The sequence below is a fragment of the Gopherus evgoodei genome, chromosome 20, assembly GCF_007399415.2.
Source record: "Gopherus evgoodei ecotype Sinaloan lineage chromosome 20, rGopEvg1_v1.p, whole genome shotgun sequence".
Lineage (NCBI taxonomy): Eukaryota > Metazoa > Chordata > Testudines > Testudinidae > Gopherus > Gopherus evgoodei.
The window spans coordinates 12,526,809-12,551,068 of NC_044341.1; the positions used below are offsets into that span (position 1 = coordinate 12,526,809).

General features: G+C 44.4%; 1 protein-coding gene and 1 long non-coding RNA gene across 10 annotated transcripts in view; one reads left to right on the top strand and one right to left on the bottom strand.

Moving 5' to 3' along the window:
• Positions 1–210: 210 nt before the first annotated feature.
• Positions 211–24,260, bottom strand: part of LOC115637496 (lethal(3)malignant brain tumor-like protein 4) — a 99,727-nt gene continuing 75,677 nt past the window's right edge. For 5 of the 8 annotated variants that reach the window (XM_030538782.1, XM_030538778.1, XM_030538781.1 and 2 more), the window contains 3 exons: positions 17,637–17,803; positions 9,782–9,844; positions 211–4,999 (listed from right to left, as the gene is read on the bottom strand). In XM_030538782.1, the coding sequence (XP_030394642.1) occupies positions 4,871–4,999; positions 9,782–9,844; positions 17,637–17,803 (359 nt within the window). In that variant the 3' untranslated portion in view covers positions 211–4,870. Of the gene's footprint in view, positions 5,000–9,781; positions 9,845–16,655; positions 16,756–17,636; positions 17,804–24,260 lie in introns of those variants that run through there. The other 3 variants (XR_003997276.1, XR_003997277.1, XM_030538780.1) reach the window with 3 other exon arrangements.
• Positions 1,892–24,255, top strand: LOC115637498. 2 transcript variants are annotated; one of them, XR_003997278.1, is made up of 3 exons: positions 1,892–1,979; positions 18,696–18,861; positions 23,056–24,255. It is a non-coding gene; the product is annotated as an uncharacterized LOC115637498 (long non-coding RNA). The 2 variants fall into 2 exon arrangements; XR_003997279.1 differs by having other exon boundaries at positions 18,696–18,826.

The window sequence follows — 24,260 nt, forward strand, 5'->3', positions numbered from 1 at the left end:
AAAAATCCTGGAACTTGTCTTTGGCTGTAAGCAGTTTCATAGGTATGGTTATGGACACAAACAATTCCGCAAGTCAGCAGATTCTCACCTTTGTCACCCTCGCTCCGTTCGTATGACTGCAAGCAAGAAATGAAGCCCACTTACTCACCAGCACCCATGTGTGTCAGATCCTTATTACAGTAAACTCAGGAAGAATCAGTCACACTGAAACAAGTATTATGTTAATTTTATTCACATTTCCAGAAGAAAGCATCAGTGGTAGCTCAATGTCAAACATGGGGCAACTAGCATGAAAGGTTCAAGTATTAAATAGCAAACTTTCAAACACTGAAATGAAAACCTCACTGTGAATTCCCCCATTTTACTCATATTTCCCATTCAAGTCCTAGAAGTTTGAAAATAAACTAGCTCATCACATGATGGAGAGAATGTCAAAACATTTAAAGCTTTCTGTGGGATCATTCCCTTAACAGGGCATAAAAGTAGCAGGCAGGAAATCTTCTACAGCGGAACTGGCTTATCCCCTGGGCTCAATTCTTTTTCTTTGGTTGTATGATTTTGCTATCAGTGGCGCCGACTGCTTCTGTCCAACTCTAATGCGATTAATTACCCAGGGCAGAAATTTGCTACCATCAGTTTACAAGGATGTTCATTTGTGATGACAGAAATTTGAAAACAAGACTCCCTGCTAAGAGGGATTAAAGAGAAAAGACCTGAACATTTTGGATTTCTAAAAAGGGGATAGGAATACAACATACTGTACAAATATAACAAAAATCATTTAGAACGTCTACTTTCCAATTGCCTTGCTGATCCATGTCTAATAATTGTCATGATTTGTATTGCTGTGTTGGTAAGTAATAGATTTATCCTTTGATTGTTTTTTAAAATGGCTCTTGTCTTTTGAGACTGAAATTCAGCCAGGCAGACAGCTGGTTTTTTGCTTATGTTACCGGTCCGAACATGAAAACCCTCAAACCAAGTGACAAGAGTCAAAAATTTTTGCTTTCTACTTTAAAGGAAATTAAAGAGCAGGTATCAAACTAACAAACAAATATAATTCAAACATGTGCTTTCAGACCTCTTGCTTAAAGACACAAATATTGACTAGCATTTACAAAAGATGTTTCCACTGCAGCTGGAAGTGTGCATCCCAGCTTGGGCAGACAGACATGCATGAACGCCACTTGAACTAGTATGCTAAAAACAGCAGGGTAGCTGGGAGCTAACCACCCAAGTTTGTACCTAGGGTTTGGGTGGGTTTGTATTTAGGGGTCTACCCCAAGTTGTTGTTTGTACTACCCCTGGCTATGCTGCTATTTGAAGCGTGCTAGGTTGAGCAGAGCTGGTGCATGTCCCTCTACCTGAGCTGAGAGGCATGCTGAATAAAACTTTGATGTGTTATTATTTTAGCTTTCCAATGAAATTATTGGAAATGTGATGGCAAAAAGATTTGAAATCGTGAATAGTTATTGTAAAGGTGTTTGTTTTTATTAAAAATAGATATATATGTGGAAGGAATAGAGTTAATAATAGATGCACATGTTCTGGCTTATTCTGTGAAGAAAGTTACCAGATTAGAAAAATAGGCACAAGAAGCATATTCCTCCTCCTGCTATCCCTAAATGGTTCCCTTCCTTCTTTCTGTCTGGAAGCTACTGCTATTGTTCTGCTTGAATAAATTCCAGACAAGAACACATTCTCTTCTTTGATGCAGCTGGCTGGGAAGCCCCTAAAGATCTCACTTCTCTCTGAATAATTCCAGTGACTGCAATCCTCATGGCTTGTTTCACCAATGTTCATTCATTCTTTCTTTTTTTTCTTTTTTTCCAGGAGACAATCTTCTGTTCCCACTGAGGGTCCCAACTTAGGGAAGGAAGTCAAACAGGAAACTCAGTAGGACCTGCTTATTGGGAACAGAGACATAGTGAAATATAGCACAATTCATCAGACAATGTCAAAGCACTTTACACTGATGGGTAAGTTGTATCCTGGTTACAGAGCCTGGTGAGGCACGGTGATGAAGTGACTCACTCATCACACAAGCAAGTCAGTGGAATAACCAGGACCTGAATCCAGGAGTCATGTCTCCTACTCCTCTGCTCTAATCACTAAGTAATTGTGCCTCAGTTAGAATGGGAAGTGTGTCGGTGCATGAGATGTGCTACTTGTGATTCCTATTAGAGGGACCCTTTGCTTAGGGTGAAGTTTACCATAAAATGAAAAGCTTCACCATAAAAAAAGGAGTCCACCATATTCTAAGTCACCCCACAGCATTCCTTTCTATAGTACCAGTATGCGTAGACTATGATAATGAAATTGCACTCTTTGGTGATTATCCCGTTATCACACTGGAAATGTACTTATTTGATAAAGTGCATATCTGACCCAGCACCACGAAGCTGCATTAAATTACTAAACTCTACTGCAGTGGCATATGCATCTGTTATTTAATATTTCAGATTAATCATAGCGACTCCCTCCCACCACTCACTTTCAGTAACTCTTCGGTGTGGAAGGCTTAAACTCCTTAAGTCCTTATACAAAAATAGAAAGCTGGGAGACATGTTGCTCCACAAATTAATCCTACACTGAACAGATTCAGCAGCCTGGATTCTGCTCTATTTACAATTTTAAAGGACTTTTTACTTGATGAAGGTTACGGAGACCTTGCTATCAGAAGCTGAAAGGTAAAGCTGGAACATGGATGTGGCGGCGGTGTAGCTGGAAGACCAACAGTTGCCCTTATGTTTGTGTCACACAGTTGCGTATGAAGTGTTTAAATAGAGGTTGGTAGTTCATAACTCAGCTCTTGCGGTAGGTGTGGGACTAGGACAAAGGCAGCGACACTGGTGATATAGACTCCAAGAACAATAACTGGAGGTTTTTGGTGGTGTCTGAGGGCGGTTCATATCTTCCCATCTTACAGCCCCCTGAGAAATTCATCCAGTATTGGTCTTGACTGATGGCAAGCATGAGCCAGGTCACATAACATCAGCATGGCTACAGCATCCAGAAGTGCTCACTCTCACACATATACCGTGGCTTGAGTGGTGGGATTCTGTGAGGACAGATACTGTCCAAGCTCCTGAGGATCCCTCTGAACACCCCCTTCTCCCACATGCACACAAAATCCCCAAGCGGATTTCCAATATACAACTACCCAGTGAACAGGCTGTCCAGGGATGATGCCATGATGGTCCAGGGCATGGGCGGTCACAGAACAGAGCTCTTGGGGATGGAAGAAGTGATCACTTCCTCCAGATTTTGCTATATTGAAAGGAGTTTTCAGTGTATTAATAATTGTGTGTAATTGTCACATATTGGGCATCTCACAAGGGGCCTTCTGCCCGTAAAAATGACACTGTGACTTTTGGAAGAGCAGGAAATATTGCCAGTACTTTATTGTACCAAAGTGTGTGGATTGTTATGTATTGCACAAGGACGTAACTACACACGTTGTCCCCCCCGATACAATTGCTACCTGTCTCATTTTGGACAAACTAGTTCCCTTATTTGAACCTCTGCCTTCCCCAAATATGCTCAGAAAGCATGGGAATGTCTGGTGCCATTGGCAAGTTGGGGGTAGGGAATTTTAACTAGAGGTGGCTGCCTCGCTCTGTTCCCATTCTCTTGGCAGAAGCTTCATCTCATCCCTGCATGCAAAAGGCACTTTTCCCTTTCCATTCAAATCCTCAGCCTCATCCAAGGAGCCTTCTCTGCCAATTCTGCCTGCAGAGATGCTGGAATGCTCCGAGGAACTCTGACATGACAGTGTCATGACAAGCTTTAGTCATTCAACACAGTGCTTGCTATTTAAAAACTAAAGCAAATATTTTTAGGGGGTCCTGTTCACAATGGGAGGAGAACCATGCTAGCTACAACTGGGTTTAAATGTGATTGTTTAAACATGGCTCAGCTCTTAAAGTGGTGAGGGTTTTAGTGAGACCACCAAATTCATGAATGCTCTTTACCATGTCATTTCTCAGTAAGATCTCCATGGCATAGAGATGACAATAGTCCATACTATCCCTCGTGGGAATGCATGAGCTAGGATCATTTTTCTAAATACCTTTAGCGTGTCCACTCCTTCAGTGGAGATCTCTGCTCAACCACTGCCTGTCTTAAAACAGAACTTCTTCCAATCACAGGCCTATCTTAGAGCTCTCTCCAAAAACAACATAACCCATCTCTGTGATGGAGCCATTTTGACCCCCCAATGCTGCGGTTCTGTTGGTCTGCAGGCATCGCATTAGCTGAGAGTATTTGACAGCCAAGAGCAAGACGACCAACTGGGGGATTTTAAAACCAGTCTAGAAAAGGTCAGTAGTTGATTCTTAGTGGTGAGGAATTCAAGTGCATTGCTTTGAAGTGCAACCTGCCCCCTTTTGTTCTCCTACTGTCCCCCTCAAGTTTTAAACATACAGAATACATAGAACACGCTGGTGATCATTCAGACTCTTTCAGGCACTATCGTCAGACAGAACAGTCATTTTGCTCAGAGGGTTTTGCTTGAGATAGCAGCTCCTCTAATAATATCACCCTGGATTCCCCTTATAACGAGAGGTTTCTTCTAGATCTTAAAAAGAGATCAATATACCAAAACCAAATTCAGTTAGAAAATATAATCATCTTCTCTTCCTGGAAGTGACACCACCCCCATCCCAGGCTGGGGCAGGATTTTTACATCTTCGATATCCTTTCAACAGGTTTCACGTTAAGTCAGTCTGAAACGTGATCAGGCCCCGGCTTACAGAAGTTTCAGTCAGTCTATTCAGCACTTTGTAAAGCAGGCACTAAGCACTCGATTGCTGATGCGTTCCCCCTGTTCCTCTTTTCCCCTCCTGGCCTGCATCAAAGAGGGATCTTCTCAGTCTTCTTCTGCGGATTTGAACATGAGGATGGCATTGTAGATTTTCAGTGCAGGACCCAGCTTAATGCTCAGTATTTTAACTATGTCTGCCTGGTTCAGGAGGAGGAAGGCTTCACCGTCTATCTGCTGTAGGACAGAGAAACAGTACGAAACGAAGATTACTGCCAGGAAACTTCCATGGTTCCCTCCCCAGCTCCCAGCTTTCAATTAACATAAAAATAACGTATTAGGTGCTGATGAAAGAAAGCAGAGTGACAGGCCTTGAGCCTTGAACTCCTGTATTTATCCAGAGACAGACATGCATAAGGTAAGCTTCCCACAAATGCTGCCCTTTTCGACATGACTCAATCCTAATGCAGAGGGACCATCTCTGGAAGTGAAAGCGCCTATGCTGAGATTACTTATAAGGGTGCAGTTAGTGGCTGTTATGATGGTGGGTTATGTCCATTAGGAACTATATTGTGGCCTAAGAATTACTTCTATTTTAAAATTCAGATGCAATCAAGTATCCTATAAACTAGTCAGAAAGTAAAATCGTATACCCGACTCTAAAAAATCCTGAAAAATCCTGAAAAGCAAATCTCTAGTAGGATGTTATTCAGAAACCACACTAATCATGGGCTGGAGTAATACAACACTCTGCTACTTTTCATGCATCTGACGAAGTGGGTATTCACTCACGAAAGCTCATGTTTCAATACGTCTATTAGTCTATAAGGTGCCACAGGATTCTTTGCTGCTCTACTTTATATAGTTTCTTGGAGTCCCATTAAAACTACCCATGGCAAAACTTAAAGGTGAAGGATCTCTGACCTGCAGATCTGCATTAATGCTTTGGTCATAGATGCTGAAATCTCATAGCTAAGAAACAGTTTCCTGTGATTTAAATGTTTGAGTATTTTCAGAACTACAATTCTGCCCATAAATTGGAGTCTCCATGTAAGCAGAAAACAAAATAGATTCATGAAAAATCAGTTTCAAAGGCACAAAATGAGAGTGTTTTGTTTAGGAAGGAGAAATGAGAGAGGTATATAAAACAATGCAGGGTACGGTGAAGATAAAAGTGTCCGCTCCTGTTTACCCTCCTTCATAATACAAGTGAAAGGGAACATCCAGTTAAACTGAAAGGAAGCACATTTAAAACTGATTATGGTAACCCTCTTCTTATGTTTTTACAAAATACATATTTAAGATGTGGAACTCACTGCCACCCGGTATCACTGAGTCTCAGACCTTAGCAACTTTTTTTTTTTAAAAGGGAGTAGACATTTACATGGATTAACAAGAACATTCACAGTTACCCTAGAAAGGATAAAGTTATAATTCCTATAGACCCCCAGTGCTTCAGGGCCTAAGCCAAATATTAACTGATAGTGGCAAGGAAGGCATTTCCGTTATAGGCAAGTGTGACAAGGTGTGCTGAGTCAGGAGCTAACTACATTCCGTCACTCTGATACCCACCGGTATTGTATTATTTGGTATTAACTGGGACCTAATTGGATGACAAGTAGTTGACAGAGGGTGTCAATTAACTGAGTAGAGCTACCGCTGAAGGGCTATTTGAAAGGAAAGCAGCCCTGGCAGGTGGGACTATACACACAGACAGGAAGGAAGTGCAAGAGAGGAGGGAGTCTGAAGGAAGGCAGGACTGGCTGCAAGGAAGCTGGCTATGGAATGCAAATACGTAAATAAAACACTAAAGGCTGTGGCCTGCTGAAAGAACATAACAAAGCATGGTGGTGAAGGAAACCTGGAGTGGTTGTGGTCTGTGATTAAGGCCTGAAAGGACACTCTGGGGGACCACCCTGCGACAGCAAACTACTCCACAGATGTCCATTACAGGGTTCTGCACCATCTGGCACTGGCCAATGTCGGAAATAGGGTCTTGGACTAGGCATGGCACATTTCTGATACAGGATGACAAGTCTTACATTCCTAGGATTTTTTCTAACTGGAAATCTATTGATTTTAACAATTGGCTGAATAGTGTGGGTCCGTCTAATTACACTGGACAGTCATGTGGGCAAGGCAAAGAACTGGGGGTTTCAAGGTTAGGCTTGGTTGGGATGATTTAGTTGGGCATTGGTCCTGCTTTGAGCAGGGGGTTGGAATAGATGACCTCCTGAGGTCCCTTCCAACCCTGAGATTCTATGATTCTATGAACTGGGAGCCAGATCTTATTTCTATTCCCCCTATTCATAAAAACACTGCGCAATCTTATGCGAGTCACTTAACTTCTCTGTGCCTCAGTATCTGCAACTGTAACATGGGAATGGCAGCAATGCTCCCTAACTCCTAGGGGGTCATGCAACTTAATTCAGGAATGTTTGTAAGGTGCTCAGGTACAGGACTGCTGTGACGAGAGTCCCAGAAATAAACAGAGAGCTGCTTAAATAAAACCAAATGAATCTAAAAGAAAAAGTGTGCAGCAAAGCAGTCGTATATTTCAGCATGATATTTTGGGTCTGATACAATTATTACAGCTTCACATTGATCCTGTTACTTTCTAAGTCATTTTATTTTAAAGAGACCATTGCTGAATTAGTCCCAGACGCAAATGTAATATCAATGCCTAGGGCATACTTTGTCACTTTGTTCCATCCTCCTTGGCTTCTTTCTAAAATTCTCTGCATGATTCATTCTCTTTAGTGCTAAGATAGCTCAATAAAGAAAATAAAGCATCAACTTCCTCTTCTCCCCAAAGCCTGCATGGGATTTATTTACCTAAACAGAATGCAGTTACAGGCCTGGTTACAGCTAATGGACTATTCTAGTGGAGTTCAGAGGTTCTGTCAGTCATACCTTAATTCTTGCCAGATTCTGGCTAAAGCTCAGCCCATTATTAAAAGGGTCTTAATTTCGACTTGACCATTTAATTTGAATACAAGTCTGAAAATACATGAACCCCTTCATGCCAAGGTTAGGGCCTGGCGCTTAGCAGGGCTCTGGACTGCTTGGAGGCAAGAGGTGAAATAGGAAGTGGCTATACTGGAAATGAAATTAACTCTAACTACACAATATCAAAAGTTTGAGTGGTGGATTTATTAGTAGCTTTACCAGTAGAATCTCAGTTATCTACATACTTTGTCAGGAATTGGGTTATTTCCCTGTGCTCAGTTACACTGAAATGTCCCCGATTTCTGTGGCTAAATTCCATGTCCCTCACTCTAGTTAAACAGTGTTAATATTACCTTCTGTACAGTACTTTTTGAAAGCCTCAAGCTGCTTTACAGAATGAAAATATGTGCCAATATACAGAACTATGAGCATGACCTTCATTTGCCTGCCACTGAAATGCAGCCATCTCAGGGGTGCAATCATTTATGTATTTCTGGATTTATTAGAAGTATGCCCATTACAATGAGCACTATGTACTATTATTTATTTGGAACCCAAGAACATGCTAAGTGCCTCGGAGAACATAGAGAAGATACAGTCCCTATCCTCAAGAACGTACAATTGAAATAGACAACACACTGATGGTGCAAAAGGGAAGCAGGAATAAGCAAGCTGATCAAAGGAGTCTTAAGTACACCTACCCTGAGTTGCACCTGGAAGTGTAACTGAAGCCAGTAGAGTCCAGAGAGCAAAGGTATGATTCATTAGAGAAAATTTGCTAAGCAAGCAGACAGGCAGGTTCTGCAGTAGCTGAAGTTTTTGAGTGGTGTTAAAAGGTCAGGTAGAGTGCAGTGCAGTAATCCAACTTGGGAGTGACAAAGGCAGGGAAAATTGTGGCAAGATTTGCAGCCAAGAGGAAAGGCTACAACTTCCTTAATAGCTGCAGATTCAAAAAAGTCTCATTTGTTGTTGCTGCCTAGGAATGCAGGAAGAGCCAGCGATCCCGAAGAGAATCCCCAGGCTGCCAAGCTCGCTAACAAAGGCAGACATACCGAAGGCTGCATGTCTATCATGGAGGTCATGGACGTCACAGATTCCGTGACTTTCTGTGACCTCCCTTATTTCTGCAGTGACTGGTACAGCTGGCTCAGGGTCTGCCTGAGCTGGGCAGCCCCTGGGTTATCATCAGCAGCAGTCTGGATGTGGGAGAGGGCTCAGGACTGGGGTAGGGGAAGCACTTACCTCGGGGAGGCTGGGGGAGGGGGAGGTCTCCCGGAAGCAGCCGGCATATTCCTGCAGCTCCTAAGCAGATGGGTCAGGGGGCTCTGCGCACTGCCCCTGCCTGCAGGCACCACCCCCGCAGCTCCCATTGGCTGTGCTTCCCGGCCAATGGGTGCTGCAGAGATGGCGCATGTGGCAGGGGTGGCGTGCAGAGTCCGCCTGGCCTTCCCTCCCCCTAGGAGCTGCAGGGACGTGCCGGCTGCTTCCAGGGAGCTGCATGGAGCCAGACAGGGAGTCTGCCAGCCCCGTGAAACCTCCCCCACCAGCAGGAGCAGGGGTACTGGGGCCATGCACCGCCCACCTCCCCCTCAGTATCAGGGATCCTGGGACACCCCCCAGCATCCATGATGCCTCTGGACCACCACCCCGAGAGCAACCCTGGCCCAGGTCTTAGGTAACAGACTGTGAATTTTTGTTTATTGCCCGTGACCTGTCCATGACTTTTACTAAAAATATCCATAACTAAAATGTAGCCTTAGTCATATCCCATCACTTGAAGGAGCAGAAGGAGCAGATGAGATCTGCATTGCATTGCATTGCACTACAGTACATGATAGTCCAAGACAGGACCTGAAAAATAACCTATGCAAGTTTAAATTCACCCTCCAGTTTTAAAGTTTTACTCATGCTGGAATTTGGCTAGGATGCTGCAGCTCCCCAGAAGTGCCACATTCTCTTTCAGAAGCAGAAATCATAGCTTAGCTAGGCACCATGACTCCAAATCACTAGAAATGCAAGAGCACATAGCTGGCAGTGCTACAGGATAACACTTAATCAGGCTATTCTTACCTCTTCCCTGAATACCGAAGCTTGTTCCTTACAGCCAGGTAAACGCTGGACAAAGCTAGCCACCTAAAATAAACAGTGGAAATAATGCAGATAACAGAGAGATTAACGGGAAACCATCAACTCAAAAAACATATTTCCATCTTAATAGTGTTCTACCTATTATAGTCACAAATGACATCTGAACTGTCTATAGCTGAAAGTGATGATAGCAAAAGTCTCTTTTTCCATTTGTCTCCTCTGGGCATCTGACAGCATGGTGCTCATAATCAATTCCACGGTCTCCCATGGAGAGTCAGCCAGTTTCTCTCTTGCTGAAAAAGCCCTTACAAACATTGACATTATTTTTAAGGATTTACAAATCAAATCAATCAATCAACCAACCAGGAAGTACGATTTAGAGGGCGCTCTGTCAGTAAATGGAACTTTTGGAAATTAAGATAATTTAAATGAGTTGACAGTGTCCCTTTAAGAGGCAAGATTTAGACTACTAAATATGTATGGCTTGCCTGAGGAAGGGGAACAGTAGTTTACACACACGTGAAAAGTGGAAGCACTAGGGAGAGAAAGGAACTAGCATTCAGTTATGGTGAAGCAAGGGAGTATAACTAGAACCAATGGGATTAAATGAGGAAAAGTGAATTTTGCGTTGAGTAGCAGGAAAAACTTTCTAATGGTGAGATGTGTTCGACTGTGGAATAGTCTCCCCAGGGACGTGGTGAAAGCCCCATGAGTTAGGTTATTTAAAACTAGACTACACTGTGCACGATATCAGGGAAGAGAGAGAAGAAGAAATAGACTAGATGACTTTATGTGTCTTGTTTCAGTCTCTAACTTCCATGGTTCATGGAAGATTTGTATATCAAGGCATAATCTGTTCAAACATCTCTTCCAATTGGATGTTCCTACAGGGAATGGCTCTATTTCAGAAGGCACGTTCACTTTCTCCCACCAATACAAATGGACAAGCAGTTAAAAGGGACACTGTCAAATACTATTTCCTCTTTCTTCTTTTTAACTCCTGATTGTCCAGCCCCATCCTCTCCTTAAAAAAAGAAAAAAATACACGCCTTCTCCTACTAATTCTACTGTTTCTGAATTTCGCAAACGTTCATCCTTCTCTCTCACTCCCATGAGACTATAAAGAAACAAAGCAAACAGAGTTCCTTCTGTTTACAGAAAACTCCCATTGATTTCATTCGAACTGTAGGTGCTCAGCATCATTTAGGATCAGGCCCAGGGTTTAACTACTATTGCTGGGCCAGCAGGGAGAGCTCTGTTTCACAAGATCCGCACAAAACATGGTAACCTTATACAAAGAGGAAATTTGGGGTTTCTGAATAGTGAGATGTGAATCCAGCAGCCTGGGCTGTTTGCAGGGGTAATTTCTCCTTGGTTTCCTCTATGGAAAAGTCCTGCAGAATTTAAACAAAAATGAAGACCTTTCTATAGGTTTCTGAATTGTGCTACAGAATTTAATAGAAAAATGTATCCTACATGTTATGGTACATGTAACAGGGTGGTCTGTCTCCTTTAAAGGGCAGTGGGGCCCAGAGCCAGCCAACCCTGTTCCATGATATGGGCCCTTTAAGAAAACAGATGCGTAAGGGGCTAGCAGATAAACTGGGAACAGGAGCGAGGGTTAATTAAGTGGCTATGCCTGAACATAATAAAAGTCAGCTATTAGGTGACTGTCAGGGGGCACAGGAGAACTGCAAGAGAGCAGCTCCCTGGAACAGGAACCAGATGCTGGATACTGGTGGGGTAGTGAAACCTGCCTGAATCACATGCAATGAGACCTGTTAGAATACAGTAATAGGAGGTTCAAAGGCTCTCATTGTCTAAGATCCTACGCCTGGTCATGCATTAGCACTCCATCCACATATGGAGGGGGGTCCTCCTCACACACAGATCTCTCCACCTCCATGAGAAAGAAGGGCCCAGGTGCTTCATGCCAACATCCTTCCCCAACTCCTGGCCCAGCAGAGGGTGCTCTGCAATGTCCAGGGCTGCATGGGAGTAGGGAGCAGAATCAGGGAAGGCCAAGGGAAGCAATGATGTATGGCCAAGAATGAGACTGGGGGAAAGCTACAGTGCCAGGGACCCAGTGGGGGCTGTCAGTGATCACAGTTGATTTGGAGACACAGGACTTGTGCATGGATACCTCTGACCTCCTGCAGATCTCCAGGGATCATCAGATTTGCGGGTGGGCTCTAGGGCTTTTCCTGCGGGATGGTAAATCACAACCTGCCCTTCCCACAGGGAAAGCTACAGAGCCCCCCACATGCTGTGTGATCTCTGCGAGGACATGACAGAGATGCCCATGGGAAAAGTCCCCACCTGTGGCTCTGAATGCTGAGGAGGGAAACAGGAGATCTGATACACAAGTTTTGGAGTAGTTTCTAGAGAACATCCTGTGATGCTCTGTACCTTGGGGGAAATACCCTGCACCCTCATGCTCATCCTTATAAAATGATTCTGTGGGATCCAATGCAAAGTTGTCGTGCTGGGTGTTTTCAGAAGGCTCATGATGCTCTGAGCATTGTTGTTACAGTGATGTTATAGGTTGTAATTTCACGTATTAAGTTATGAGGCTGAAAATGTGTCCTCCTCATGACTTAAAACAAGCCCAGGGAAAATTTTTCCAGGAACACAGGGGCAGTTCACACCTCATCAGGGCACGTACGGGACAAACCCAGCCCAGCCTCACAGGAACAAAGGACACTGGCCTAGGCAGCAACAAAGGGTCTGCCTGTTGGACTCTCGAGTGAGTCATGCCCCTCCCCTGGGGGCTTGTCTATACTACCAAGTTTTGTTCACAAAACTTATGTCAACACTCAAAAGTCGACAAAACAAAAATCGCCAAAGGGTGCTCACACTTGCTGTCCACACTGGGGACACCATCATCGACAGGGTGAGCAATGGGTGTTGTGAGAAGAACGAGCTGATAGCTGCATGAGTTCTCCCACAACCCCCTCAGCTGCCGAGAGCAGCATCACAAGCAGCTCTGTGAGATCTCCGTGCTGAGGAATGGCAAAGCAGCACAGCAGTCTGCCTGCTGCTGTGTTCCTAGTGCCAGGCAGAACAGGAGCTTTCCAATGATTTGCTCTTTGTTTGTTCCCCAAAGGGAGCAGCACACAGATACTTCCTGGAGCTTTGAAAGGGAGATGCGCATGCCTGCGGGGCAGCAGAGATCAAAACACTGGGCAGAGCAATCGGGGCAGGCATTGTGGGATACTGGTGGAAGCCAGTTTTGTGGGCGAAACAATCAGAAGTATTTACACTGGCTCTTTGTCAACAATAAAGGAAGGGGAAAAACCAAAAGTCTCTTGTAGGGGTGGAAGTTTTTTGTCACCAAAACTGGGTGTTTTTCGTGACAAAAGTCCCATTGTAGTGTGTACGCTTTTGCTCTTTTGTTGCCAAAAGGCAATTTTTGGCGACAAAACTTGCCAGTGCAGACAAGCCCTTCGTCAGTTTGGGACTACGACGAGGCAATAATGCCCACCTGACTCTGAACAGGGGCGGGGGGGGAGGGAGAGGGAGGAAACACCAAGAGGGAAGAAGGGAGAGACATTTGCCAGGCTCTTCCCCTCTTTTCCACCTCCATCTACAGACACCACCACCCAGCGACTGAAGCACTGATCACAGGGGAGAGCCTGGCTGAAGGGTAACCAGCCAGCCGGTGGTGAGAAATGTCTAAGTTTGTAAGGGCACTGAAAGTGTTAAAATCAGCTTAGAATACGTTTTGCTTTTATTTCATTTGACCAAATCTGACTTGTTGTGCTTTGACTTATCACTTAAAATCTATCTTTGTAGTTAATAAATTTGTTTATTTATTCTACCTGAAGCGGTGCATTTGGTTTGAAGCATGTCAGAGATTCCCCTTGGTATAACAAACCTGGTGCTTATCAATTTCTTTGTTAAACTGATGAACTCATATAGGCTTGTAGTGTCCAGCAGGCATAACTGGACACTGCAAGATGGAGGTTCCTAGGGTTGTGTCTGGTATGGGAGCTATTGGCTAGTGTCATTCAGTTGCACAATCCAAGCAGCGGCTGGCCAAAAGTGCCCACTCACGTAGCTGGGAGCAGCTTATGTGCCAGAGGCTTGTGTGAACATCCCGGGAGTGGGGGTTCTCACAGCAGAGCAGGGTAAGGCTGGCTTCCAGAGTCGGGGACTGGAGTGGCCTAGCAGATCACCGGTCCAGAGAACACCAGGGGAACGTCACACATCCTCAATAGCATGAAATTCTGTAGGGCTTCTTCCATAAGGGTTGTAATGGGGTCTTAGATTTGAGCTAGGATATTGAAGTCTCCATAATTCTGGCATCTTAAATACCTCTTTCCTCTGATGGATACTCCCTCTTGCATAGATCTCTGTTATTATACCTGATAACAGTTTTGAAGGTAGTGGGATGCTGGAGTCTAAGCCAGCATGCGGCCTCCTTGTAATAACATATCAAAGTAGGAGTGACAAGACCATGTGAAAATATGCAAATAGGAGCTAGTATTAACAAGAGCTTTATAATCCACATGCAGCTTGCACAAGGACAATCTCCCACAGCCTTCTGTATTAACATCTCATGTGGGATTAACTAATGAGGAATTCAAGCTCTGTCACCTATTAATATATCCCTGGGCTGGGACTCGACCCTCCCAACCCTACCATCTAACTACATTTTGAAAACATGACAGGAAGCTTTCAATAAATAACAAGCCCTCATTCAAATGACAGCTCTTTTTGACTGGTCAGTATTATTGATGGCAAGCCTTTACTTGGGTGTCTCAGATTACTGCTGGTCATTCATTTCAGCTGCTCTCCGACCTTAGAGTTTAAAATAAATTATTTTTCTTTAATGTGGGTTGTGTAAATTCTCAGACTAAAGGAGAATTTTCAGAGTTCAGAGGCTCCTGGCACCAACCACTGACCAACGACTGACTGCCTGTCAGGAAGGTGTTACAAGTCCAGGTTTCCAGAGACAAGCTCTAGTTGTGCCCACTAAAACCTAGAAAGTCCTGGTGTCTTTACCTTCTTCACAGGCCTATATTATATTGTACATCCTGGTTCTCCAATTGCTTCTTTCATGGACATCTCATTGACTCCATGGGAATTCTGCAAGATTGGATCCTTTTCCTGATACTGAAGACAAAATCTGATATGCCCTGTTGTAACAATTAAAGCCAAGCAGGCCTATTTCCATTGCTAGCCTAACTGGTGAAAAGTAGGTAAATGTTCATGAAGTGTTACAATGATTTGTTATATAAAACTGTTCAGGAAAAGATGTGAGGAGGAGGCAGACAGATGGCATTCATTTAAACAGAAAGGATCCATTCACACCACTCCAAAGACTGTGTTAAGAAATCAATTAACCAAAATTGCAATGTCAGAAATGAGGCCTAATTGGTTGAGAAAATAATGAGAGGATGGATTATTCCACCCACCATCTTTTTGGGGCTGTTAAAAAAGACTTTTTAGGGGGGTGCAGTGGGGTGAGGGGAAACAAAAGCAAACTTTTATTTTTTAATATCAGTGCAGTTGCAGCAGAAGGATCGTTGCCAGGACTCTAGACCTTGATACTCCAGTGGAGAGGCCTGTTCATCATTACTGCACCAGCAAGGATCCCAACATGATACAGTGACATCCTCATCTGTCTTTCCCTCCCTTATGTGCTCCCTTTCTGCCATCTCTCTCCCTCTAAGCTTTTCATCTGATCCTGAAATGAACTGTACTGCACAGCACCCGCACGGTGAGATGAGCCAGCCCATCCAGCTCTGCTCAGCTGGAGAAGGGCCAGTGCAGGAGAGGGACCAGACCAGACCAACCAGACTTTGGCCCTGACTGGCATGCTGAGCCAGGTCCAGAACAACAGCTGTTATGACCAACCTTCCAGCCCAAAATATCTGTCTGTGACTAACCAGGCGCCCTGTATCCTGAGAACATCAACAAATGCTGCATTTCCCCCATCTCCACTATCCTCTCTCTTCTCTCTCTTCTGTGTCTGTCTCTTCTGTTTAAATAAGGAAAGCAACTATCATTCCCCATTCAGAATTAAACAGCAGAACTAACTTTATTTTCTCGCCAAGGGGGACTGGTTAACTGAATAAGAGACCAACCAATATTCACTATCTCCAAAAACAGACTTTGATAGGTTTTGATTAAGTTTGTTTTGCATAAATAATCAATTTCTGTTTCAGTGCTCTTTATCTCGTTTTGATTCTTTTCTTTTTGTGTGGTTCAATCAATACATTTCTAACATTTGGCATGAATTTTATAGTGTTTGCCGGAGAAGAAGCAGGCTGAGGTCTCTGAATACCAAACCCCGAACCTAGTTTAACACCATTTAATGTTGGCTAGTGCCTGGGTTATGTTAACACCTTTAACTCTTTGGGCCCATATATTCTATCAAAATGAATACAATCGCCCTTCGAAAGTCTCTGGTGTTGCTCCTCCTCCAAATCCCTGGTGGTCACTGTCATAACATGTAGCAAAGACTGTAGCACAGACAAGCATAGTTTGGTATATTCTGATGTTCAGTGCTCAGCAGCTATACTGCCCCTGCTTCACCCCTGTCCTCACAAAGGCTTGTCCCCCACTCTGTTCTTTTATGAAACAGCCTCAACATTTTGTCCAAAAGAAGAACAACATTCCATTTGTTCTATTTACATTACAATTTTTGCCCTCCCTGGTTTTGATGGATGATCTACTGGAAAGCTGAAGTGGAAGCATTCTCAGCTCTGAAAAGCAGGACACAGGGATGGTGAATCTTCTACAGAGAGATTTTTCTCTTGGAAGTTAGTTGTGAATTGAATTCAAACAAGTTTTCACAAAACCAAAAGAGAACCCCTCAGTTTAAAAAAAATCAGACTAAGTAACCCACCCTGTCACAATTGCTCAGGTCACAGTCTCTTGTGATGTCTTAATCCCTCTAGTCTCCAGTCTTCTGACGAATCCACCAGCATAAAGAGACAAGCTGAGATCTGATTTTCATAGTGTAAAAGGCAGGAGGGAAAAAACACTTGTTTGAAAATCTGTGAAGCCTCTCTATGAATCATAAAGAAGCAAAAAAGGTCACAAACTTTATTTTTTCTTTGCAAGAATTTTTCACCTCACAACCCACATTACCACAGATTTCCTCCTGCATGAGAAGGCCAGCCATCACGCTCCAGGAGTCAAGCCTCTGACACTTCAGAGCTGGTGGTGCAATTCTAATCAATGCCCCAGGCATCCAAGCAAAGCGAGCTACTCAGCACACAGCAGCAGACATGCTTTATCAGAGACCACCTAACCGCAGGGGACACATCTTATTTACAAGCACTGCATCTCATAAGCTAGGACTGAAAAAATGTATCTCTGACAGCACGACTGCTGCCTCTCAGAAATCATGTCTTACTGTGGCCAGTTTGGTTCTGTATGTGAGACAGGCAGGGAGAGGAAGGAAGAAGGACTCCAAGCATGCACAGCACAATTTTACTGTTATCTGCAACGTAAAGTGAGTCAGCAGCACAGTCAGGGGAGGAACAGACCAGAGGAAGCCAGTGTCCATTGTCAACATTTTGTTTCAGGCTTGAGAACGAAAAGGGTCAGGACTAAGCAGCGGGAAACAGATCCGTAATCAGGGAGACACCACATGGTTGGACAGTAGGGGGTTAATACAGAATTTTTTCAGGGACTCAAGATAAAAACTTTTGACTGAGCCAGTTATTTCCCTGCATGAGCCATCACTGCAAAGTAAACAGATAAACCACTGCCTACATAGGGGAGGAAAAAAGATGTCTTCCAATCAGCACTAGAGAAAAAAGGAGTGACCCGAGGTTCCATCAAGCAGAACAAGCAGAAAAGGCAGATGCACCGCACTCACCTCTTCCACGGTCCATTTGGCCACGCTCCTGGCAGTGAGGCCCGAAACCTCCGGCAGCAGCCTGCAGTGCTGCTCCCAGCAGAGATGGAGGCGGTGGGTCGGGCTGGAGGACAGGGAGGGCATGAAGACAGACTGATGGAGGGCCTGCTGCAGAGTGAATTCTGTGTCTGGAAACAGAAACAATAGGAGTCAGAGTCAGTAGTCAGTCTTCAATTTGAAGCAATACCAAAAAAACACAAAAACCAATGAGTGTGTGTGTGGCGGGGAGCGGGTGGTAACACTTTGGAAGGGGAGAAAGGTGGGGCAGGAGCGCAGACTGCTATTCCTTGGCACCCTGCACTGTGAGCATGCCCCCAAAGAAGGGAAGGAAAAAACCAAAAGCAAGGCTGCCAGGCTGGCGACGTGATCGTTAGCTGTTTCTAGGCAAAATGACGTCCTGCTGCTAACACAGACGATGTTTGCAGCGTTTTATTGACAAGGTGGAGGAATTCTGGTAACAGCATCTTTGGCTGGAAATAAATGGCACCATTCCAGTTCACAGCCCGTAATCGGCTTGCTAACAGTGCGACGCATGCCAGATGATGGCCTGGACCAACTCCCTCCCCCACAAGAGACTCCAAAGCCAGTAATGCTCTAGGTTACCACCAGACACCAACATTGCTCTCCATTTGTCAAATGAGAGTGAAGCTTAAAACAAAATAAAAAAATAAATCAGATCACTCCCCCACCTTCCCCCCCACCAAATGAGCTCACTTGATAAATGCAGAGTCATGGTCCTAAAGGGATTTGTCTGGTTATACAATGGGAACTGATGCAAGGGATGGAACAACATAGAACACGTTCCTCTGGGTTATAATGGTTAATGTTTACTGGCCCCTCTCCCCCCCCCCACCAATACAAAAGGGAAGCATTTCTAAACCTTGAAATACTTCATGTAAGATTATGGTCAAGGTTAATGGTGCCACCATGTGGCAACAAAGAATTATGCTTTGTTACTTTACTGGCAAAAAATAAAAGCATATAGCAAAGATACAGCTTCCTCCCTTGTCACCCCTCCAGGGCCGCTGACAAGTGCTGGGACGGCTCTTGTGATTAAAGTCCTGCAGATTTTATCCAGAGAAGAGGTACCGCCTGCCCCGCATTGCCCTGGCAATGTGCTTCACCCTTGTTCTGGAGGGCCACCCATAGAGGTGAGAAGGAACTGCAGATTCCACGGGCCATTTAGGTACAGTATTGGACTTTCTACTGAGACTACCAATTGGTGCTCATTGTGGTGGTGGTTGGTGATGTTTCTGTAGAAAACGGACTGAGGGTACGTCTACACTGCAGTCAGAGGGAAGCGCACCCAAGCTCACTTTGATCTAGCTAGCTCCAGTAACAACAGCAGTGAAGCTGGGTAGCACCAGCACAGGCTAGTGGCTGGAGGATTATAAGAACAAGTTAGTGGGCAAAGTTTTTGGCCCAAGGGCCACATCTGGGTTTGGAAACTGTATGGCAGGGGTGAGGGCTCCAGCTGGGGGTGCGGGCTCTGGAGTGGGGCTGAGGGGCTCAGAGGGTAGGAGGGGGATCAGGGCTAGGGTAGGGAATTGGGGCACAGGAGGTGTTCAGCGGTGCAGGCTCTGGGTGGTGCTTACCTCAAGCAGCTCCTGGAAGCAGCGGCATGTCCCTGCTCTGGCTTCTATGCATAAGGGCAGCCGGGGGCTCCGTATGCTGTCCTGTCCAAATGCACCGCCCCTGCAGCTCCCATTGACTGCAGTTCTTGGCCAATGGGAGCTGCGGGGGCGGTGCTTGGGGCAGGGGCAGTGTGCAAAGCCCCCTGGATGTCCTTACCCATAGGAGCCAGCAGGGGGACATGCTGCTGCTTCTGGGAGCCATAGCATGGAGTCAGACAGGCCCTGGCCCCTGCTCCCCAGCAGGAACTCGAGAGCTGGATTAAAACATCTGAAGGGCTGGATGTGGCCCCCGAGCAGTAGTTTGCTCACCCGTGGGTTAGACAAACACCAAACTAGGTCTAGGTATATTTAATCTGACCTCACTGTGGGGGAATGGAATAGACCAGGGGTTCTCAAATCTTTTTTCCCCTCTGATCCCTCCACAACATGCTATAAAAATTCCATAGCCCACTTGTGCCACAACAACTGTTTTTCAGCATCTAAAAGCCAGACCTCTTGAGGATCCTTTCAGTCCTACATTTCCACCATTCTATGAAATCCACAGGGGGTGGGGGGAGTGGGGAGGATAAAATCACTAAAAGATGGAGCACCGGAAGAAAAGCTCCAGTGGAAAAAAAACAAAGATGCAAAGAAGAAAAGGCAAGTTTCCAAGACTGCAGAATCCTCATCAGACCATGGGAAAGCAGCACAAGAAGCAGACCTTAGACCAAAGCATCAATGCACTCTTCATTTTTAGATACAGAAATCAAAAGGGGAAACAGACAAAAATAAAGTCAAGTCAGGCAGTGATTAGAATCTCTATCCATATATGAGAAATTAATGAAAGTAAAAAAACACATACCACAATGCAGAATATTCTACAGGAAAGCAACCATCCCAAAATATAAAACAGGGGCTGGTTTATATCCTTTTTGGGGTGTGGAGAAAGGAAACTATAAATAGTCACAACTACTTCTCCCTCAAGGGACTGTGGGATAACATCCTAAAAGGGAGACATAGTGAAAGCACTATATTTTGGATTATTTTAAAACTAGACAGGGCAAAGCAGAGGCTATATTTAGGGAGAAATCCTGTACTGGCCACCAGGGGGAGCACCAGTAGGTTTACCCCTTCTGCCCCCACCATCTCAAACTTCCATGACTGTAAGACATGTCATATGTCAAGCTATACATATTTTAAAAGGCATAAAATTAGCTATTGAGAGTTTAAAAACCCCTCCTCACTCAAATATTCATAAAAGATTTGAAAGTTCCTCAGATTTATTCACAATACTCAATTTTACTGACATAATTTTCCTGTTTGGTCACTATTTCTTTCAGTGTTGTTCCATCACTGTTATTTCATGTGGCCCATTTGGTTCCCTTCCTGTCCTTTTTTTCCTTCAGTTCCCTCCATTACTCTAATTTGGGTGGTTTTGCCCCAGCATTCACCAGTGTTAATCCTTCATACGATACCTTTTGTTTATCTTTGGAGCAGGGGAGGGAGTAAGGTAAATGTGTGTGTGTCGGCTAAAAAGTCTGTGTGTGTATGTGAGGTGTTATAAATACCACTGAGGGATGGGGTAATAACTAGGAACAATCAGGATTAAGATTTCTGTGTTTTAAGTGAACGTTGTGGGGAACATTCCTAACTGTGATATAGGGAGGTTATTTGACATTTGAAGAGGAAGTGGTGGAAGGCCCTCTGCTGAATGAGAAGCTGTTAACCTATGAATACTGATACACAATAATGGAATGAACATTGTAAGTGACTTGGTCAATGAGATATAACTGACATGTGATCAGACTGTCCTGGGTGAATGTAGTGATCTAAGGCTTTGTCTACATTACTGCTTTTGTTGGTAAAACTTTTGTCGGTCAGTGGTGTGGAAAAACACACACTCCAACTGACATAAGTTTCCCTAGCAAAAGTGCTGGTGAGGCCAGCACTGTGTCGATGAGAGAGGTTCTCCTGCCAATATATTGGGGGTCGTTTAATTATGACAGCAGGGAGAGATCTCTCCTGCCTCTGTAAAGTCGGTAGTGTAGAGACAGCCTTAATAAGAGGCTGTAGAAAGAGCAAACAGGAAAGCCACAACACAGATCTTGATAAGCAGCTTCAAGCACACAGTTGGAAGACAACAGGGTGAGCTACTAGCTTCAAGGACCTTGTAATCTGTCTCTAACACACAGCAAGCCTTGTTTTGGCCAAAGCTAGGAGGGTGGAGATCAAAAGAACACTAAACAGTTAAAAAAAACTTTTCAGGAGGAGAAGAGGGAGGGGTTACTTGTCAGCAGCTCAGACAGGGAGACAAGCTGACACAGGGCACAGGGGCAGGAGAGTGCTCTGTGGAAGAGCCACAAGGGGAGCTGGTCCTACCTGGGTCCCCATGCCATGAGGAAGACGGTTAGATAAGATGTCAGTTAGGCATGCATGCAGTCGAAAAGGCTTTTGTTCTAAATAAACAGCAATTTGCTCTAAGGAGGCTGGGGGAATCACTGTATTAACCAGCACAAAGAACAGGAGTACTTGTGGCACCTTAGGGCTGGTCCACACTAGGGGGAGGAAATCGATCTTAGATACGCAACTTCAGCTACGTGAATAACGTAGCTGAAGTCGAATATCTAAGATCGGATTACTCACCAGTCCACACCGCGCGGGATCGATGTTCGCGGCTCTCCGTGTCGATTCCGGAACTCCCCGTTGGGGTTGATGGAGTTCCGGAATCGATATAAGCGCGCTCGGGGATCGATATATCGCGTCTAGAGTAGACGCGATATATCGATCCCCGAGCAATCGATTTTAACCCGCCAATACGGCGGGTAGTCTGGACGTGGCCTTAGAGACTAACAAATTGATTTGAGCATAAGCTTTCGTGGGCTAAAACCCACTTCATCGGATGTATGGAGTGGAAAATACAGTAGGAAGATATATACATACACACAGAGAACATGAAACAATGGGTGTTACCGTACACGCTATAACGAGAGTGATCAGTTAAAGTGAGCTATTACCAGCAGGAGAGGAAAAAAAACTTTTTGTAGTGGTAATCAAAATGGCCCATTTCCAGTAGTTGACAAGAAGGTGTGGGGAGCAGTAGGGGGAAAAATAAACATGGGGAAATAGTTTTACTTTATGTAATGACCCATCCACTCCTAGTCTTTAATTCAAGCCTAATTTAATGGTGTCCAGTTTGCAAATTAATTCCAATTCAGCAGTCTCTCATTGGAGTCTGTTTTTGATTTTTTGTTGTTGTAATACTGCGACTTTTAGGTCTGTAATCGAGTGACGAAGGAGACTGAAGTGTTCTCCAGCTGGTTTTTGAATGTTGTAATTCTTGACGTCTGATTTGTGTCCATATATTCTTTTACATAGAGACTGTCCGATTTAGATCACTCTCATTATAGTGTGTATGTAGCACCCATTGTTTCATGTTCTCTGTGTGTGTATATGTTTTCCTACTGTATTTTCCACTGCATGCATCCGATGAAGTGGGTTTTAGCCCATGAAAGCTTATGCTCAAATAAATTTGTTAGTCTCTAAGGTGTAAGGTGACCAGATGTCCTGTTTTTATAGGGACAGTCCTGGTTTTGGGGACTTTTTCTTATACAGACACCTATTATCCCCCACTCCCTGTCCTGTTTTTTCCACAGTTGCTGTTTGGTCACTCTTCTAAGGTGCTACAAGTACTCCTGTTCTTTTTGCTGATACCGACTAACACGCCTGCTACTCTGAAACCTGTATTAACCAGTGTTCTGTTCCCTCAGGGAGCAATAACAACAGGGTCTGAGCTTAAGTCAGACATAATGAGATAATCATGGTTAATATACATGGCATTGTAACCCAGGGCCTGGTCTGAGAGCGACAGAACTGTGAGTCCACCTGGAGCCAAGTGATGGTTGAAGACCCAAGAAAAGGTGCACTAGACAAGACCAGGAGGGGTTGCAGATGCAGTTTGTCTAGTGACTGTGACAGCTCCATTGTTTTAATGTCAGACAGAACAAAGCCCTGAATAAGACACTATCAGGCACTGGTAGGTCAGTGCATGACAGTAAATAACTTAATAGCACTATCCATCTCTGTTGTCTGTGGTTCTTTCTAAGCTGAGCTTAACTGGAACAGATGGACGTTCCCTAGAAGGCCAGAGCCCCTTCTGGCTGGCAGGGGCATATACGACTGACCATAGTGATGAGCACCAGGTAAAAATAAGAAAAAGTAAGGCATCTGTCCCAGCTTGTGCCTGTTTAGCTATTTTTTACTTGGACCGTACTACAATGTTAAATCCTGCTAAAAGCTAGGTCTGAGCGGCTATCTGAACTGGCTTTTTATAGTAAATCTGTAAGTTAAACACGCAGTTTGCAGAAGTACAACCAGTAAGAACCTTTTCTTTAAAAACTGACCCACAACTTGCCAGAGGAAAAACTCCATATTCCCTCCCTTGCTTTGTGGTGGCCTGTCTCTTATTTTCTGAAAACTAGAAAATTTTTAAAAGCCTTAAAAAAAAAATTAGGAGTGATTGAAAACTGCTACCATGTAATGCCTGTCTGATGGGATCCATGGGAAAGCAGACAGTGACTCTTGGTCCAGCTTCTAGTGGACACATGTTTACCATAAAGCCATCTCAGCAGAGAGATCAAGGAGTGAATGGGGAATGAACCCCCCTTCACCCTTAGAAACTAGTTTCTCCATAAAAGGGGTGAGGGCCCATCGTGGGACAGTGTCAGAGGTCCAGCTAACTTGCCTTCCTGCTTCCTGGGCAGTAGCTGTGAAGAAGGGTGTAACTCTAGGGCACTAACTCTGATACCGCTAAGAGTCCATGACATTTGCTTTAATACATTTGTGTGGGGAGGGGAGGGATTTGGATTGTGCACATACTTGAGATAATTGCCTTTAGCAGTCACCAGAGTGAAGTACTAAAATTCAAAAACTGTGAAGTACCAAATGGTTTGATGGTTTCTTTACCTAAAACACA